Raw genomic sequence first — 21,375 nt, 5'->3', positions numbered from 1 at the left:
TGTAGCCTGCCAGGCTACTCTGTCCATGGAATTTTCCAGGCAAGTTTACTGGAGTGGGTTGCCATTTTCTCTGCCAGGGGATCTTCCCAACCCAGGGCTAGAACCCACGTCTCCATGTCTCCTGCACTGCAGGTGGATTCTTTACCAAGGGATAGGGAGAGGAGAATTTCTATATGTAATAATAGCATATAGATGTACTGTAGTACTTACTAAGTTAGAAGCACCAATCATATATAAACTCATTAACCTCTAATAACAATCCTATGTGATGAATGTTACTAATATCCCCATTTTAAAGAAAGGGAAAATGTAAGTCACCTAAAATGTTACTATTAGTCACTCAGTCATGTCTGACTCTTCACGACTCCATGGACTGTATAGCCTGTCAGGCTCCTCTGTCCATGGAATTCTCCAGGCAACAATACTGGAGTGGGTTGTCATTTCCTTCTCCAGGGGAATCTTCCCAACCCAGGAATTGAACCTGGGTCTCCTGCATTGCACTCGGATTCTTTGCCATCTGACCCACCAGGGAAGCCAGTAAGTTACCTAAGATCGCTGGATAAACTGTTGAAGATGGAATCTGTTCTCAGGAGGCAGAAGAGTAGGAAGAAAAGCACGTACTATGCTAATACCGTTTTGATAACTACTGAGAGATCAAGTTAGATAAAAAATAGAAAAGATGTCAACTAGATTTCATTAATGACTTGGCCAAAAAAGCTACAATAGCATGGTATGGAAACATACCATAGTAGAGATCATTGAACCAGTAATATAAAAGATATACTTAATAACATTTACATAACATACACAGCCCCTCCAAGATAAGGCTCATTCTTCTAAAACTTAACCAGAATCAACTGACTTGCCTAAAAACATCCCAGATATTTCCAAACAAAAGTACATAACATTGGAGTCTTCAAAACTGAGGCATTTCATTTGTTTACAACAACAATTATTACAATAATTACTTTTTAAGTTGCTTTGTTTTTCCTTCAGGAAAACAGAAATTCTGATTTTTCAAGAGTATGGTTGTTAACTGAGAGCTGTTTTGCAATATGGATCAAAAATTAAAATGTGATTACAGTTTGACCAACAATTACATTCTTAGGAATTTATCCTAAAGATACCATAAGTATGCAAAGATGGAATTTAAGGATGTTTGTTATAGTTCTGTTTAACAGGGAAGTCTAAAAATAATTTTAATGTCCATAAAAGTTAAAAATATAAAATTGGTTAAAAAAATAAAAAAATAAAATTGGTTAAATAAATTATGATACATACAATAGAAAAATAAGCAGTCATTTAAAAGGCTAAGGAAGTTCTCTGTGTAATAATAGCTCCTGGGTGACTGTAGTGCTTACTAAGTTACAGGCACCAATCATATATTAACTCATTAAACCTTAACAACAATCCTATGGAATGGGTATTACTAATATTTCCCATTTTAAAGATGAGGAAACTGTAATTTGCCTGAGATCACCGGACAAATTGTGTAAGATGGGATTTAAACTCAACCCGTCTGACCCCGTGCTTTTAACCACTACATGTATATTATAACACAGAAGGATATTTATAATATATTATTATATTAAAAAGTCTTGTTCAGCATTTTTAAAAGAAAATAAATATATATTCATCCTTTTACATTGTTCTTTTAGATTTACTTACTACCTCCCCATCGTCTTATCAGTAACCCTCAAACCCATATTTAAAACATATTTATTTATATATACATATATGTATATGAGTATATGTAGGTAGGTAATACATCCTTACATATTCAATAGACTAAAGCATGGGAGAAAGATTTTACATCCAATTTTTATTATGGTTTCCTCTGAGGTAGGGTTATAAATGGGCTTTAACTCTGTAATGTTTATATGCTTGTGGTCAGGGTGGAAGGAAACGTTCTGTCATTTACTTTTTAATCCTTGTCAGAAAGCAAAGAATCTATTCTGATTAGAAATTTTCTCTGCCAACATGAAGTCACTCAGATTCTCACTGATCATCTCCCATCTATTATAATGTACTATCCTATGACTACTGAATGCATCATATAATCACTAAATTAGATTTTTAGGAATATACCTATCCTACCTAATGGCTTCTCCAACAGCCTAAATAATTTAATGATGATACTGTTAAGGAATCATTCTTTTAGCTGAGTGGCTTTCTAGCCACCTGGTAGACTGTTTCTAACCCAAAAGTAAATAGCTCCTATTCAGAGAACAGATGTTATAAACCATACTGAGCAACAGAGACACTCACCTATGTTTATGTTGTTTAAAAATGTTATTAATTCAGCTTTACCTTTGCTAAGTCAAAAGATTTCAAACAATCTGGGGCCTTGGTTCTATCAATTATCAGCTGGGGGAGAGAATTATTAAATGGTTTTCTCTGATACAGTTTATGGTTCTCCTACAAATAACATCTGGATATTTAATATATGCTAATAAGATGATCTAAGCTAACACTCAATGCTCAAGTGTTAGCATTGAGTGCTCAAGTAATGTTAAGTAATTGCTCAAGTAATGTTACCTTTCTGATTCCCCTCATCACAAGAAGTAGAGAGAAATCCCTCTGCAGCTATACTGAAAATTGGTTAGGCTAGGTTCATAAGCACTTTCAGCTATCCCTAAGTTTATTATTTTTATATAAACAAGTTTACATTCTTTTATCTGACAGATTAGAAACTAAAAATTAATCACTGTCAAATGCATTTTGGGGTATTCTTTTTCTAGGTGGGAACAGTCAGATCAGTTAAGTACACTTAGGTACAGCCTATGTGTACTGATTCTATGTGGGGTCAGCTCCAAAATTCAAACAAGAGCTCCCAAAGTAACTTTGTTAAATGAATTGTTCATATCTAAACTCAAAATGAAAAATATGAAGTACACTGTATGTACATTTTAACAGAATAAGAGAGAAGGAGCAGTAGCCCATGTCTTGAGTTATATAAGGCCCATGTAATGTGATGCCTTTGCTTTGGATAAAAGTATTTAATGGTTAAGCAGGAAAGCTCTCCTAAAATATCAAGAGGTTCTCTGAAGCTTCAAGTTACGATCTTTGGGGCAATGTGGAAGACTTATGGGGAACCTAGTAATAAATTCAGAGTAACTTCATGAATATAACACTAATCACAATAATGACAGTTACCATTTATTAGGCAATACAACTTTCCATTATGTTAAGGGGTTTTATGGATCCTATTATTTAGCAATCCTATGAACTAGTTTTCATTACTATCTCAAAACTCAGGGTCTGAGCACTATGAGTAATTTGCCCAAGGTCATACATTAGAGCTGAAATTAGAACCAAATCTATCTGAGTCTGGTTCTGAAATTTTAACAACTACATTTTACTAGGAAAAGGGTGAACCTGCATCTTTTTATAAACAAGGCAATTTTCACCTTCAATAATAGAACTTCATTTTTAACCAAAGGACAAAAACCAATCAGGTTATTTTCATCAACTCTGCAGCAAATGTCTTGCTGTTACCACACTTTTAAAGTTGCATTGATATGTTGATATAAAATCCAACGAGGTAATTATAATTGAATTCTGACATGTCATATAAATTTCTAGCTATCAGAGAAAGAACTGCAAATTGCAAGTAGCAGTTTCTTTTTTAGTCAGCATATTATGGAAGCTTTCTAATAATTCAATTATATGTTTAGCTACCTTTAGAGATGTTATTATGGTAAGAAGCATTTTAAGGAAAAAGCTGGCATCATTTTGACAGAGAACAGGTTTTAACTTTTTCTCATATCATCCAACTCGAATGAATGGAAATATTTTTATATGCTACTGGAAAGAGTGTTATGATAGCGAGATTAAATGGATTATAAGAAAATCAAACTTGAAATACACAAAAACAACAAAAGATGGGAGAAGGAGAGAAGAGCAGAGTTACTCAGAGAAGTCGTTTTTTGTGTTCAAGAATCTAGAATGAGTCAAAGGTTGTAAACTGAATGATGCTCAGTTCCAAGGGCAGAGAGATAAGACAGTTTGGTTAAACATAAAAACGGACTTACTTTTAGGAGAGCCAAGGCTACGTGAAAGATTATGTTCAAACCCTGAAACAGAAAAAGAGAGTCAAAATCAATAATCACATCAATCACTATTTTATTAAGTATTTTCCCAAGACCTCCACATATCATTAATAAAATGATTGTTTTCATTTCCACATGCAATAATAATTAAATGATGAGATTTTTCAAAGGTATTTTTCTTCTCTGAGAGGCTTATTATAAATTTTAGGTCCTATTTAATTGATGCTCACATAAAATTATTGTTTTTACAGTAAATTACTTTTCTTCAGTCTATTTCTGGTTCAAGGCCTGCAAAAGTCAAGTTCCTTGATCAAAATGGCAGTGACACTGAAGTCTAAAATGATTAAGTGAAATTTCTCAGTCCTATCTGTGTCATATGGTTACACTGCCCGTGGAAAACAAAACAGAGAACAAAAGGTGTTCCTGGTAACTAAGGCAGATTATATGAGGGGAACTGTAAGCATCACACTGGATTTCCACTACCTACCATTCTAATTGTTTTGTTGTTTTAGTGTTTGTTTTCAAGGAGTATTTGTACAACTAGAGGTTGTAATTAGGGGCTATCTGCTAGACTTCCTTGTCTTTTTCTTCCTGAAAACCAGAGCAACAGTTCTTCAGGAATAAAAAAGATGAAATAGCTTGCTAAGAAGCCATACTGGAGCTGAATTTTGACTCTGAGTGAGATGTTGAGATATAAAAGTCAAGAGAAAGGAATCTTAAATGCTCAAGATGACAGAGGCAGAAACAAAACTGCCACAGAATACGCTGTTTCTTTGCCATGCAAGTCATCATTCATGAGAAAAAAGACCTTTCAAATTTGAGCTGATATCTCCCATAAGTTCGTATCTTCCCATAACTGTGTGGTATGCCCTCTTCAGCTTGGTCACAAGTATAATCTAAACTACCTTTTGGACATGGAATTGTACTAGATGTGCTATGCAAAGAACTCCTAATGAACCATCCTTTTACTATCTCCAAAATCAGAAGCAAGGATTAGGACTAGATAATTAGAGTATATTCCTGTTATAAGAATCTCTCACATTCAACTACCGAACATATGATGTAATGGCAGAAGAGATGAATGATAAACACAAAATAATTGGTTGAAAGTTTTGAGTGTACTGAGTAATTCGTTAAGAAACCAAAGCAGTAAAAATCATAATCAGGCCAGGAGACAAAATCAAATTGACAAAGAGTTCATTACCACAGCAAGCAATGATTCTAGACTAGTTTTGGTCACTATTAGAAAAAAGAGAGAAATACTACTATAATAATAACAATAATAATAATTTTAAAACAACTTGGGTTACAATTAAGCAGAATCTGCTTTCCTAATCTAAATTTGGATCCCTGCCCTCTAGTTGTAGGCCCTGCTCCACATTCCCTCCATCCCCCACACCACAACCACTAGGCATGGTCCAACCTCACGACCTGAATGCTGTGCTGATCAACCTGCCGTGAAGACCAAATCCACAGGATCTTTGATTCTTAGTTGTTTTTTATTCAATCACTGTCACTATGTAAGCACCTCTTGTCTATAGTTCTCTAATCCCCATAAAGCTCTGGCCTTCCTCCTAAGCCCGTCTCCCACCCTTCCATCTCCTTTCCAGACTCCTTCAGAGTTCATGTTCATGTTCAGCCCCATTCCATGTTCAGCCAACTATGCTATGCTCTTGACCTCCCTGCTAAACATTTCCCCCACCTCCATGCTTTCACAGAAAGAGGGAAATCTAGGGATCCATATAGCAACCTGTATTATGGTTCTCATTTTTCAGAGCATGAACTTGATTACCTAAGTTATATATGCATTTAGCAGTTGCAGGCTAGGATCACTCTCCAAAGCCTCCCAAATGAGTAGTCTAATGGCATTTTCACCTCACAGTGTTGATGTAATATGTATAATAAGTGCTTATTTGATAACCAAATGATTATACTAGGTATCTCCAAGTTTTCTGGGATTTATTCTTTTCCATATGGACCCAACTAGACCAATTTGTAGAGTCACCATCAAATAACAGTAAGAAACATTTTCTTCAATGATCTCAAATTATTGGACAATTGAGCTATGGAACACACAAAGAAGAATTTAGGGGAAAAAAAGAATCTGTAAATAACCAAAACAGCTCTTGCTAATAGCAAAGAAAAAACTTATTCAAAGTTTAATTTCACTTACACTTAGAATTAGTAAAGAATCTTCCTGCAATGGAGGAGATCTGGGTTTGATTCCTGGGTCAGCAAGAGCCTCTGAAGAAGGAAATGGCAACCCACCCCAGTATTCTTGCCAAAGAATCCCATGGACAGAGGAGCCTGGCGGGCTACAGTCCATGGGGTCCCAAAGAGTTGGTATGACTGAAGCAACTAACATGATTTTATTGTTCACAGATATCAGAAGTAGCGAGCTAAAAGACAAAGTGTGTGCTAGATGGGATTAGGGACATAGCCTATAGAGACAGTTATCAGAATCAAAATATTATACTTGATAGAAGGTAAACTTTTAAAAAAATGTATAGCTATCTGGGCTCATCTAATGACGTCAAAAGACCTTCAATAGCTAACCTTACTGTGGTAACCCCAGAAATATTAATGAATGCTTACATTATATTTGAAACACTGTGCTTAAGAAGAAAGCACTGTCTGTGTTTTAAATAAAAAGTAGCTTTTTAAGCTTGGGCAGCTAAAGAGGTAACTTTCATTTATTAGAAGATTTTATACAAATAAATTCTTTAAATAAGTTCATAATGTACATGTTTATGTGAAACCCTAGAAGTTATAAAAAATGAAGAAAAGTAAAGACTTCATAAGCTTTAAACTGAAGTAGAATAGTGTGGCCAGACCATACAAACAAAGGCACAATATTTTCAGACCTCTAGATTGCTGGAAATTAGAAAAAACATGCTATTCTGCCAAGTTCTTTATTTCATTACAAATGTATCCTGATTTCCTAATAGAATAAAAAAGGCAACTTATTCAGACATTTTAAATTATCTATTTTTCTCTTTTAGATAAGACTTATTCCCATTTAGAAATATAATTAGAGGTATTATTAAATTATAGTAACCTCCATAGGCCAGCATTCAGGCAGCACAAGTAGGTTTCTTTTAAGATGACAATGTCAGTATAAGCTTCAGTCCTCAACCTGCTAGCCACCAATGAAATACATTGTAAGCAAACAACCCTTCACTTTTCCAAGGCACCAAATGAACTAAATGCCCCATCATTTTATTGTCCGCTTACTCTTACATGGTCCAACATTTGTCTAATTAAGCTGAAATATATTAAAAAAATTTTTTAAAGAAAAGATGTCATACACTTTCAAAATGCCTCCCTATTTAGAAATATGTAATCTATAACAATTTGTTTTTCACTGGGGGTAAATAAGTGTTCCTAATGGGATTGAAAGGGTTAAGGTACTTAAAGAATTATTAAGAGTGAAATAAGAGGTAAATACACTGTCATGGCTACTTACCATTTATATGCAAAGTCTAACTCCAAGGGCAAGATAATAAATAAGTCAATATCCATTGACTATTTCCTACATGTCAAGATCTAAATTAATTACACTATAAACATGTCCTTACTTAGTCCCACAACTACCTGAAATTCCATTTTACCCACAAAAAAGTCAGATTTAGAGAAGTCAAATTATATTTCCTAAGGTCATAGAGCTCTTAAATGGATTTTAACCTATACAGTATAACTCTAGAAGTCATACTCATAACCACTGTTAAGAGAAGATGGCTGAAGGAATGAATGAAAGAATACCTTAGCTGAGTATTATTTAATGTGGCCTCTAATTCTCAAAGGATTAAAGTGATTCTTCCCATTTAAAGGCAAGTATATTTTGAGAGCAAGGAGGAGAAAGATTAATATGTGACCTCTATCAAAACCAAATTTTATTATTTGTCTCCATATTAAAAACACTCACAAAAATCGTCTGACTGCTTGCAGGACGTGAAGCAATAGAAACTCAGCTTGCTGTGAAAATAAAGGGTCACCACCTTTATCCAGTGACAACAGACTGAGTGACAACCTTCTGGGTATGAAGTAGTTCCTTAACTGCCTGGGAAGCTGCTGCATCAAAATTCAGTCACAGCCTGGAAAAATCTTCACTTTAAAGAACACCTACAAGTAATTGCCTCAAATTAAATAATTGCTCCAAAGTGCAGATCATCGTGTTCCTGGGTAGGCCGACAACGGAGCACCCACCAGCCTGTATGACGGCAGGCTGACAGAGCGCTCACTGAGACAAAGACACGAGTGTCTTGGCTCTGACAGCAGGCAATCGTGGGCTCAGAGGGGGCTGACAGACTGTGTGAGAAGCTGTCAAGAACTGCACCGACAGCGCTGAGAACAAACGCCGGGAAGGTCGTGTCAAAAAAGTGCCAAACGTGCATCCGCACTGGGGTCCTCAGGGACCAACGTAAATGGGAAATCAACAGTATGTGGAAATGGAGAGCCAAGCAACAAGCAGCGAAAAATGATCAGACAGGTAAGTGGAGGACAAACACAGCTGAAGCTGGAGGAAATGGGTGCTGCTCTTTTGGCCATCCAGTGTGGGACACGTCACTCCAGAAAGGGGCAACGACTCACTGAGACAGCATTTAGAAAGCATACTGAATGAACTGAGCACTTGCTCAGTATTCAATAAACGCTAGCAATTATTATTAGGTTTGCATATTTATTGCCTGCCATATCTTACATTTTATATACTGTTTTCACTAGTTCTCTCAATACTCTAGGGCATTTATGTTACCGCCACAATTTTAGAGATAAGAAAACTGAGGATCATAGACATCACACTGTTAGTAAATGGTAATGCCAGGGTTAGAATTTATGTATGTTGGACAAAAAAATGTCCATGCTTTTTTTCACCAATTCCATCTCTACTGCAAAGCCAATGAGATTTTGGTGAAATATCTGTTATGAATTAAAGGTGGTCATAATTCTCAGACACTTTTCCCATTGACAGGCAGAGTCTCTTGGTCCTTTCCTCTTGAATCTGGTAAGACTATATTACTGCTTTGACCAAGAGAATATGATAGATGTGAAGCTATACCAATATTCTTGGGCTCAGGTTTCATAAGACATTGATTGGTGGCTTCCATATCCTATTTCTTGGAGTGCCCTCTTGGAAACCAGTCACCAAGTAAGACGTGTAATTACACTTAGACTCCCATGCTCCAAGAGGCTGAACACAGAGGAAAGAGCGTGCAGGACACACGCCATGCACAGAAAGAGGCCAAGAAACACCCTGGTGCCAGGTATATTAATGAAGATGTCATCCTGAAAGTGAATCCTCCAGCCTCAGGTGCTCCAGCTGATGCCATGTGGATCAGAGATGAAGCACACAGATAAAGTCTTTCCAAATTTCCAACTTATGAAATTGTCAATAAAATAAACAGAAGTTCTCAACTTTTTAAAAAAAACTTTGAAATAATTTCAAACTTGGAAAAAATTTGCAAAAATAGTGTCAAGAGTTTCTGCTCACCCTTCACCCAGCTATGAAGCTGGGTTAACATCTTACATCGTACAAAACCACACAACCACCACCAAAATCAAGAAAGTTGTATTCAAATTCCCACTAATGATTTTTTCCTGGTCCAGGATCTAATCCTGGATCATAAATTGAATTTACTTGTCATGTCTCTTCAGTTTCTCTTCTGGGACAGTTTTCAGTCTTTATCTTTCATGAACTTGACTCTTGTCAAGAGTAAAGGCCAGTTACTTTGTAGAATGCCCCTAAATTTGGTCTGTCTGATGTTTCTTTATGATTAAACTTAGATTATGTATTCTTAGCACAAACACCTCAGAATCAATGCTGGGTCAGCCCATTTGATCAGGAAGCTACATTAATATCAACAACATCTTGCTCCAAAATCACTGTTTTAAAGTCACTCAGGGGACTTCCCTGCTGGCCCAGTGGTTAAGACTCTGAGCTCCCAATGCAGGGGGCCCAGGTTTGAGCCCTGGTCAGGGAACTAGATCCCACATGCTGCAACTAAGACCTGGTGCAGCCAAATGAATGAATAAATTAAAAAAATAAAAATAAAAAAAATAAAGTCACTCGGATTTGGCATAGTTTGTAACATCAGGTAACCAGAAAGAATCCCTTTGGCTTCTCTTTGATAAATTTCTTACTTCTGTGATCTGCACTGAATTATTTTTTTCCCCACAGAAAAGAGAAAGTGACAGATAATTACCATGCAAATATAAAGAAGTAAATACTGGCTGCTCTTTAAATATAGGTCCTATAGCAAGAATACTGTAAATTTCAGCCAAAAAAAGTATTTTACTTTATTCTGTGCTTCTTGTATTATAAGTACTTTACAAGTTCAATTTTTTAGAATGACTAAATAATGGACTTTGATGGAGTAGTAAGTAAAATGATGCAATATTCTGGCTTTTGGTTTGTTTCTGGATGCCCGCTAGAGGGCAGGATTGTAGCATTGAAAACCAAGAAGCAGCTTTACCAAAAAAAAAAAAAAAAAATTTCTGAGACTTTCATAGAAGCTTTGCATACAAATTCATTTAAGTCCTAATGTGTTAAAACCCTCATGGCTAAGTCCTCCCTTATGTCTACAACTAATTCACTACAATAATATAAAATATGAAAAACCTTGGAGGATTGTCACCCTTCCTTCCCCCAGTTTTATTAAATATTCTCCATTTTTGTTATAGAATTGTGAATTTTTTCCTAAGTAGAGTGGTGAAGAAGAGTTCGAGAAGGGGGACGGATGAGAAGTAAATATAACATGAATGTGTCAGTTTAGGCACAGGTGATTATCTTTGCTTGACTTAGACCTGTTTGTTTTTAATATTCTATTTATTTACTTTAGTTCTGGCTGCCTCTGGTCTTAGTTGCAGCATACAGGATCTTTCCTCGTGGTACATGGGCTTCTCTCTACTTGTGGCCTGCAAGCTCAGCTGCCCTGCCACACATACGATCCTAGTTTCCAGACCAGGGATCAAACCCACGTCCCCTCCATTAGAAGACAGAATCCAGAGGATTCTCAACCACTGGACCACCAGGGAAGTCCCTAGGATTCGTTTTTTCAGCAAACTCAACATTCAAAAAACTAAGATCATGGCATCTGGTTCCATCACTTCATGGTAAACAGAGGGGGAAACAATGGAAACAGTGGCAGACTATTTTCCTGGGCTTCAAAATCAGTGTGGATGTTGACTGCAGCCATGAAACTAAAAGACACTTGCTTCTTCGAGGAAAAGCTATGAATAACCTAAACAGCGTACTGAAAAGCAGAGATATCACTTTGCCAACAAGATCTGTATGGTCAAATCTATAGTTTTTTCAGCAGTCATGTATGGATGTTAGAGTTGGACCATAAATAAGGCTGAATGCCAAAGAATTGACGCTTTCAAACTGTGATGCTGGAGAAGACTCTTGAGAGTCCCGTGGACAACAAAGAGATCAAACCAGTCAATCCTAAAGGAAATCAACCCTGAATATTCATTGGAAGGACTGATGTTGAAGGTGAAGCTCCAATACTTTGGCCACCTGATGCGAACAGCCGACTCACTGGAAAAGACCCTGATGCTGGGAAAGATGGAGGGCAGGAGGAGTAGGGGATAAGAGGATGAGATGGTTGGATGGCATCATGGATTCAATGGACACAAGTTTAAGCAAACTCAGGGAGATAGTGAAGGACCAGGAAGCCTAGTGTGCTGCAGTCCATTGGGTCGCAAAGAGTCAGACATGCCTGAGCAACTGAAAAACAATGGCTGAAAAGTGGTATATCTACAAAGTCTGAGTCCTTAACTACATGTGACTCTGGGAAGAACTCTTAGTAGTTACATCTAAAATAAATAAACCTTTCAAAAACAAAGCATGTGAAATAAGAGAAATAAATCACAGTTTTTTGACAAATATTCATTAAATCTGTGTGCCAGGCACTCTGAGAACTGCTTAGCATTTTTAAGTTTACATGGATGGATAAGTTATCCTCTTCCAAGGATAGGAAAAGAATATGAGATAAAAATGTGAACAGACAACATTGTCCCTGGGCAAAAAAAAAAAAAGGAGAGAAAAAACATGTTGTAGTTTCTATAAAGATTCCCTATCGGCAATGAACTCTGGCAATCACCCTTTGTTCTCCTCAAATCCCCTTAAGTCATGATGAGCCTTGGATTATGTTGTCTTCTAGCTACAGTTATCTGTCAACCATCCCATTCTGCAGGGGTGTTACTGATGCCCTTCATAAGGACAAAGTAGCCTCACCAATTCCTAACTACCAGCTGATCTTGATTCTTTCCTTCCTCCCATCTCCTGCTAATTTCCATTGGCCCAACTCACCTAGAAGCCAGAAAGTATATGAATTCTATCAGAATTCTTGTACCTACACCCTCACCTTTCTTTTAAACTAAAAAAGATAAGAGATGAGAGGGATACAGATGTATAAGTGATATAGAAATTGAAACACACTGCTTAAGGTTCATTAATTCACTCTAAATCACACATAAATCATTGAATCTAGAATTCAAAACAGGTAGTCTGTCTGCAGAGACAGTATTTGAAAGGACCATGGTATACTATACATTTTCCTCAAATCTGAAGCTATTAAGTGAGAAGATATTTTAAAAGTTAGCTGAATTAACAATGGAGTTTTTTTTTTTTTTTTTTCATTTTTTTCCCATTTATTTTTATTAGTTGGAGGCTAATTACTTTACAATATTGTAGTGGTTTTTGTCATACATTGACATTAACCAGCCATGGATTTACATGTATTCCCTGTCCAGATCCGCCCTCCCCCCCCCCACCTCCCTCTCTACTCGATTCCTCTGGGTCTTCAAAGTGTACCAGGCCCGAGCACTTGTCTCATGCATCCAGCCTGGGCTGGTGATCTGTTTCACCCTTGATAATATGCACGTTTCGATGCTGTTCTCGCAGAACATCCCACCCTCGCCTTCTCCCACACAGTCCAAAATTGTGTTCTGTACATCTGTGTCTCTTTTTCTGTTTTGCATATAGGGTTATCGTTACCATCTTTCTAAATTCCATATATATGTGTTAGTATGCTGTATTGGTGATTATCTTTCTGGCTTACTTCACTCTGTATAATGGGCTCCAGTTTCATCCATCTAATTAGAACTGATTCAAATGAATTCTTTTTAATGGCTGAGTAATATTCCATGGTGTATATGTACCACAGCTTCCTTATCCATTCATCTGCTGATGGGCATCTAGGTTGCTTCCTTGTCCTGGCTATTATAAACAGTGCTGCGATGAACACTGGGGTGCACGTGTCTTTCAGATCTGGTTTCCTCGGTGTGTATGCCCAGAAGTGGGATTGCTGGGTCATATGGCAGTTCTATTTCCAGTTTTTTAAGAAATCTCCACACTGTTCTCCATAGTGGCTGTACTAGTTTGCATTCCCACCAACAGTGTAAGAGGGTTCCCTTTTCTCCACACCCTCTCCAGCATTTATTGCTTGTAGACTTTTGGATAGCAGCCATCCTGACTGGCGTGTAATGGTACCTCATTGTGGTTTTGACTTGCATTTCTCTGATAATGAGTGATGTTGAGCATCTTTTCATGTGTTTGTTAGCCATCTGTATGTCTTCTTTGGAGAAATGTCTGTTTAGTTCTTTGGCCCATTTTTTGATTGGGTCATTTATCTTTCTGGAATTGAGCTGCAGGAGTTGCTTGTATATTTTTGAGATTAATCCTTTGTTGCTTCGCTTGCTATTATTTTCTCCCAATCTGAGGGCTGTCTTTTCACCTTGCTTATAGTAAAAATGGAGATATTTTAATACTGCATCTTCAGACTAAACATGGTTCCAGAAGACCAGTAGCTAAGAGATATGTGAGAGTGTATCAGTTTATTACTAAAGGTATATATTAACATACCAACTTGAGCGGCATTAAATATATACTTCTGAGACAATAGAAAATACATATTGGCCTGTGGCACAGAGCTCCAGAAACCCTTGTAATTTCCAAACTGATAAGAACACTGGGAGCATCTCTGTTCTACTACCTGATCTTTGAGCCCAGTTCCTGACACAGGGCTCTTGAAACCTCTGTAATATCCTGAGTGATACAAGTGTCTTTTGTTCCAGTGAAGTAACTGTGGGTGGGTTCCTGGATGGCTCTTGAATGAGGGCTGGTCACTGAAAGACCAAGCCAAGATTGGAGCTTGGGATTTCCCGGTCTATTTCACACCCTCCTGAGTAAGGACAAGGGTTGAAAATAAAGTTAATGATCAATTAAGCCTGTGTTATGAAGCCTCCATAAAAATCCCAGTAGTACGGGATTTGGAAAGCTCCTAGGTTGACGAACACATCCGCTCTAGGAGAGTAATGCACCCCAACCCCAGGGGGACACTGGGCTCAGGACCCCCTCAGGCCTTGTCTTATGCATCTCTTCAATTGGCTGTCATTTGTATCCGTTATCATACTCTTCAATAAACCGGGAAAGGTAAGTCAATGTTGCTCTGAGTTCTGTGAGCCCCTCTGGCAAATTAACTGAACTTGAGAAGGGGTCAAGGGAGCCTCTGATGTCCAGCCAAAACGGACAGAACTGTGTGTGACCTGGGGGAGCTACTACTTGCACCTGGAATCTGAGGCAGGGTGGGAGCACAGTGTTGGGGGAGCAAGACTTTAACCTGTGGGACCTGACACTATATCCACGTAGATGGCGTTGGAATTGAGGTAAATTGTGGGACACCCAAGTGGTGTTGCAGGGAAGTGCTTGGTGTGGGAAAAAACAGCCACACATTGGGAGACTAAAAGTGTCAGAAGTGAGTGTGTTAGGAGCATGCGAGCAAAGGAAACACACAGAGAAGAAACATAGGAGGTACACGTAACTGAGATTTTCCCCCTATACCAGAAGGGAAAAACAGGTGTTTCCCTTTACTGTGCTAACCTAGGTAATCCCAATAAGAAGATTTAGGCCTGCTGGTAGACTGTAAGGTCCTCTTTGATAAGGCTCTCACGGGCTGCTATCACATCACCTACCATGTCAGGTAGGTGAGTGCCACTCTGCCCCCTGCTGCTTGTTAGGGGTTTCACTGGTGGTACCCAACTCCCCCTATATCCCACCCTCCTTAGTGATCTAACAGCTGTGGGGAGATGAAAAATAGGTTTTTAAGATATTCCCTCATATTAGACCATGCCCTGAACCTCTGGACTTTATGGTGTTTTTCTCTACCTGGAACATTCTTCCATCTTCTCTTAATTACTGTTCTCCTTGTTTGGGTCTGGGATTAGATGCTAATTCCTCTAGGAGGCTTTTTGGCTTTCCATTGCTGGGTTAGACACCCCTCAATAGAGTTCTTTCAAAATACCCATGACCTCCACATCACAGCATTCAGTTTACTGATGGGTAACTACTCATTCACCAGTCTCTATTTCCCTGTAAGTTACACGAGGGTAGAAACCTGCCTTTCTTTACTGGTATATTTCCATCATTTAGGACCCTACCTGGAACAGAGCAGGTACTCAGAATTAGTTCAAGAAATGGATGACATAAATAGGGTTGTCAGGATCAAGGAGAAAATCTTTGATGAGAATTAAAATTCATGAAATGTTCTTCAAACTAATTTCTTCCTACAATTTCTTGATATTAACTACATACTTTTTCTTTTTGGTTGATGAGTCTCCTTTTCAGGTTATTTGAAGAGATAAACATGTTACACTCAGTTCCTTCTTAAATATTAAAAAAGTAAGCTCTTGGATAGTAACACTAAATTATAGAATGTTACTGTTCATCTTTTTCTGCCCCAGAAGGTTCACCACCTCTTTACAAATCTGAAAACTACAGTATAGTGCACCAGGAAAACAAAACCAATCACACAGTAATCACCGTCTTCAGAGGTAAGCAGAATCATGTCAAAAAATGAAACAAAATAAGAATTTTCAGTCAGATATACAGGGGAGAGGATTTAAAAGCCTCAAGAAATTGTATGTAATTTTGCTTGATTGATGAATCCAGTGCTAACCTGCATCTAGACTAACACACCAGGGAATGCCCTGCATAGGTGACTCTCACCCCTCCAGAGCTGAAGTCCTGAGGCTTGTGTCATGGTGGGAAACCACTCATGAGTGTATTCATCTTTAGAGACCCTTTTTCTTCTGTCCTCACTCAGTATATGGGTAAATGTTGGTGATGCTTAAACACTAGGGACAGTAGAGATGAAAGAGATACAGGAGGAAAGTACTGAAAATGAGTATGAAAAGTTAAATCAGGTAACCAACTCCACTGTTGCCCACCACGTCTCTGTGGAGGTATAAGAAGAATGTTGCTAATTATAGGAATTCACAAATGTTTTCAAATCTCTAGATGGGACAGCTCCATTTTCCCCTCCACTGCTGGTCCCCTACCACCTTGAGCCCCTAGCAGCCTGGTCTGAATAAAAAAATGTAGGCAAACTTTAAAAACCAGGGTAATATACCCTGGAGATAGCCAAGAAGTCCAAATTTCTTTCTGCCTCAGAGATACATGTAGCTTCTTTCTGCCAAAAACCACACAGGACTTAGAAATAAACTACATGCACCACTTTACAGAAGTCACTACATGGTAAGCTCTCATTGCTACCATCTCATAGAGGCTTTATCACAAAGAACTTCTGAGTACACTGTTCCATTCAACTGGAACAATATCTGGTGCTATATAAGCTAATGGTAATACCTCAATTTTACAAAGGAACCTCAAATACATTAGGTGATCTGTCTTAATTCACAAAAATAAAACTGGAATGGTTAAGTTTCCTTCTGATGCAGTTCTTTTGTCATTAAATAAGTGGTTCTCAATCCAGGATTTTCATTAGAATCACCTGTGCTGCTTTTATGACACACAGATGCAGGAGTCCCACCTCAGATAACAATTTCTCCAGGTTAGAGCCTGGCCACTTGTATTTTTAAGAACTTGCCAGGACTCTCTAATATGAATTCAGAGGGAGAACAGAGCATTATCTAAAGTTAGCAAGCTCATTAGAATCACCTGGGGAGCTTTCCTAACACTCCCAGGTCTAATTTTATTGGTCTGGGTGGGGGTCAGGTGATTATAATATGTAGCCAAGTGTGGGAATCATAGCACAATGCCTCTAACAAGCACATCTAAAGATGCCTTAGAGTCTGCTTATAGCTATTTCATATCATTTAAAATGTTTCTAAAGGTCACATGTGGAAAGCCCTCAGTCAAACACTGATATTAAATGTCACTGAAAATACTGTGTGCTGCATTGTAGCATATTTAATTAAGAGATATGGAATCTAGCTGAAGATGATGGTAGAAACAGAAGCAACTAATATATCTTTAAAAAAATAACACTGATATGGAGCTCAGTATAGCTTTTTAGAACCTGTGGTCAAATAAATGAAGATGTTAAATAATCTCTCTGGAATCCATTAATACCAATCATGTGTTATCAAAAACTGGAACATATTCAATTCTCTAATGAATGGTCCTTTCAAGTACATTAATGTAGGTAATAACCCACTAAGAATAGAAGGTCGATGCTTCTACAATGAGTAAATCAATACACCACATTTTACTTGAACTATGCAAAAAAACTCATGCTTAAAATATCAAGATAAATTAAGTTTTATGTATTTAAAAATAAATATATGACAAATTCTAAAAAGCATACTACATTCTTTATAAAATATAAACAAAATTCTATATAACAAATTAAAACTAAAACATAATGTATAGAAAACAATGCATTGAAAACTCAGTCTTTTTTGCATGGGTGAATTTTATAATGGAAAATATCTGACCTTTTATTTCAATGAATGCAGAAATAAAGGAGAGATCTGATGCATATCTGATAAAATGATTAATAAAAACATAAACCTTAGGATCCATTGCAGGCTAATCTATACGCCCCATCTTTTGTCAGTAGAAAAAAATATAAAGTGGCCACTTTGAAAACCGTTGAAAATAGGTTACTTATCCAATTTCACAAATGTCTTCAGTGATTTATGTCCATGTGTATATGTGTACATATTTATATACAGGTGGTATTATTCTATTTTATAGGAAACTATATACAACTGTCTATTTTTTAATCTACAGGAAACACAATAAACTCAATTCAGCACAATAAAAATGCCAACAGCAAAAATTTAAAGTAATAAAATTTGGCAGATTAATGGTGAAAAAAGAACAGCACATAATGAAAAACTAAGCAACAAAATTTCAATTTAGCAAGTTAATTTTGTGGAACTAGTAACTGAAAAGATTTCAGAGAAAACAAGCTATTAATATTATTTCCTTTAAAAATTCCAATGAAAGTCAACATTTGCTCATCAACTACAAATGTGCCCCAAATTTTAACATAAATACATATTATCCGTTTGACCAGAAATCACATTCCTTACTAGAAGAGAGAATACACATGATTTTGAAAATAGCAGTAATTTTTTTACTGCAATATGAAAACTTAATCTTGAAACTAAAAATGTTTACAAAACAAAACAGAAATGACAGATTCTTAGATATAACAAAATATTCTGATGAGCATTGATTTTCCTTGAATACTAAACAGTTAGAAGTTGGCAAAGGTCCTATTTTCTATAGCTTTACGATGTTTCTTGTCAAGCATTTTTTGGACAGCATCCTTAATAATTTAAGGTACAATTTTCCCTTTTCTACTTATCTATTCATACATCAGGGATATGTAAAATCTACAACCTCTGACCCATGAGCCATAATAATTATCCACTTTTTTAGAAAGCAAAAAGTAAATGAGCTTCCAGTATAATTTCAATTAAGCACCATGATTTATGTAGCAAATCATTTTTTGTTAGAAATTAGCGACCATGGAACAAAATACTGAGGACTTCAGGTACCATGAAGAATAGTCATTTGATTGCTCTAGGATATAATTCAGGTTATTCACAATTACTCTAAGCTATAAAATGGATGGGGAGCTTTTTCCTTTATTAAGAGCTGACCAAAAGAAAGGTATTTATCTAAAGGTATTTACCTTTAGAAAGGTATTTATCTAAAGGAGGTAGACAGCTGGTCTCACATCAAGGAATTATACAAGAAATCACAGATCAACCTGCCATAGTGAAGAGGTGTCTCCATTTAGGAAAAAATAGTAGAATTAGTTCAGTTAGTTTGGTCTGAAGATCTACTGAATGACAAAAAACAACAAAAAAGCAAGTTAAAAGTAAGAGCTATAATAAAACAAAAGGACCCAATTAACAAAGGACACTGCCGCAACAGGAATACAGTGAGTGTGTCAGTCGCTCAGTCGTGTCTAACTCTTTGCAACCCCATGGACTATAGCCCACCAGGCTCCTCTGTCCATGGGGTTTTCTAGGTAAGAAAATGAAGTGGCTTGCCATTTTCCTCCTCCAGGAGATCTTCCTGATTCAGGGATTGAACCCATCTCTGCTGCATCTCCTGCTTTGCAGGTGGATTTTTTACCTGCTGAGGCATCAGGGAAGCCCAAGAATACAGTAGTTGTTGCAAAAGTTCTATAATTATAGGGAGAAATTCCAGAAATTAATTCTGTGAAATTCATTCCCATTTAAACACAGTAAATTGCTCCTATTAAACAATCTGGAAATTCACTGTAGAATTCATTAATGCTGTAAACCCAAAGTTTCAGAACTTAGGCAAGTGTCTCAACCTCTCTGTAAGTAAGATTCTTAAATAATAGACTGGGGAACACAGGTTAAAAATAACAAAGCGGGGGATTTGATAAGTTTACTTCCTGAGTTCCACCCTGGAAGACTGATTCTTAGTGTACTGATTCTTACTGATTTTAGTGCAAGGTCTCAGTCACACAGAAAGGTAAGCACTTCTACAATCCAGTATTCCATAGGTTGAGCATGAACATAGCTTTGACCCTAGCTCATCCCGTGTCTCATTTATAACAGACGTCCTTTGACTTTCTCTTAAGACCAAGATTTTTTTTAATTAATTAATTTATTTTAATTGGAGGCTAATTACAATATTGTAATTAGCTAATTACAATATTGTAATTGTAGTGGGTTTTGCCATACATTGACATGAATCAGCCATGGGTGTACATGTGTTCCCCATACTGAACCCCCCCTCCCACCTCCCTCCCCATCCCATCCCTCAGGGTCATCCCAGTGCACCAGCCCTGAGCACCCTGTCTCATGTATCAAACCTGGACTGGCGGTCTGTTTCACATATGATAATATACATGTTTCAATGCTATTCTCTCAAATCATCCCACCCTCACCTTCTTGCACAGAGTCCAAAAGACTGTTGTTTACATCTGTGTCTCTTTTGCTGTCTTGCATATAGGGTCATTGTTACCATCTTTCTAAATCTCATATATATGTCTTAGTATACTTTATTGGTGTTTTTCTTTCTGACACTCTGTATAATAGGCTCCAGTTTCAACCACCTCATTAGAACTGATTCAAATGCATTCTTTTTAATGGCTGAGTAATATTCCATTGTGTATATGTACCACAGCTTTCTTAAACATTCGTCTGGCGATGGACATCTAGGTTGCTTCCATGTCCTGGCTATTATAAACAGTGCTGCGATGAACACTGGAGTACATGTGTCTCTTTCAATTTTGGTTTCATTGGTGTGTATGCCCAGGAGTGGGACTGCTGGGTCATATGGCAGTTCTACTTCTAGTTTTTTAAGAAATCTCCACACTGTTCTCCCTAGTGGCTGTACTAGTTTGCATTCCCACCAACAGTGTAAGAGGGTTCCCTTTTCTCCGCACCCTCTCCAGCATTTATTGTTTGTAGACTTTTGGATAGCAGTCATTCTGACTGGTGTGAGATGGTACCTCATTGTAGTATTCTTTTTTTGTGGCATCTTTGTCTGGTTTTGGAATTAGGGTGATGGTGGCCTCATAGAATGAGTTTGGAAGCTTACCTTCATCTGCAATTTTCTGGAAGAGTTTGAGTAAGATAGGTGTTAGCTCTTCTCTAAATTTTTGGTAGAATTCAGCTGTGAAGCCATCTGGTCCTGGGCTTTTGTTTGCTGGAAGATTTTTGATTACAGTTTCGATTTCCTTGCTTGTGACGGGTCTGTTAAGATCTTCTATTTCTTCCTGGTTCAGTTTTGGAAAGTTATACTTTTCTAAGAATTTGTCCATTTCATCCAAGTTGTCCATTTTATTGGCATAGAGCTGCTGGTAGTAGTCTCTTATGATCCTTTGTATTTCAGTGTTGTCTGTGGTGATCTCTCCATTTTCATTTCTAATTTTGTTAATTTGGTTCTTCTCTCTTTGTTTCTTAATGAGTCTTGCTAATGGTTTGTCAATTTTGTTTATTTTTTCAAAAAACCAGCTTTTAGCTTTGTTGATTTTTGCTATGGTCTCTTTAATTTCTATTGCATTTATTTCTGCCCTGATTT

The 21,375-nt window shown here is 37.2% G+C and overlaps 1 protein-coding gene across 4 annotated transcripts in view; it reads right to left on the bottom strand.

Annotated features, from left to right (window-relative positions):
• The window catches only part of RABGAP1L (RAB GTPase activating protein 1 like), a 677,120-nt gene that overhangs the window by 182,066 nt on the left and 473,679 nt on the right, over positions 1–21,375 (bottom strand). For all 4 annotated transcript variants that reach the window (XM_061160752.1, XM_061160751.1, XM_061160749.1 and 1 more), the window contains exon 18: positions 4,035–4,076. In XM_061160752.1, coding sequence (XP_061016735.1) covers positions 4,035–4,076 — 42 coding nt within the window. The remainder of the gene's footprint in view (positions 1–4,034; positions 4,077–21,375) is intronic.

This window comes from Dama dama, chromosome 14 (assembly GCF_033118175.1).
Source record: "Dama dama isolate Ldn47 chromosome 14, ASM3311817v1, whole genome shotgun sequence".
Classification (NCBI taxonomy): Eukaryota; Metazoa; Chordata; class Mammalia; order Artiodactyla; family Cervidae; genus Dama; species Dama dama.
This window is presented reverse-complemented; position numbering and strand designations above follow the sequence as displayed.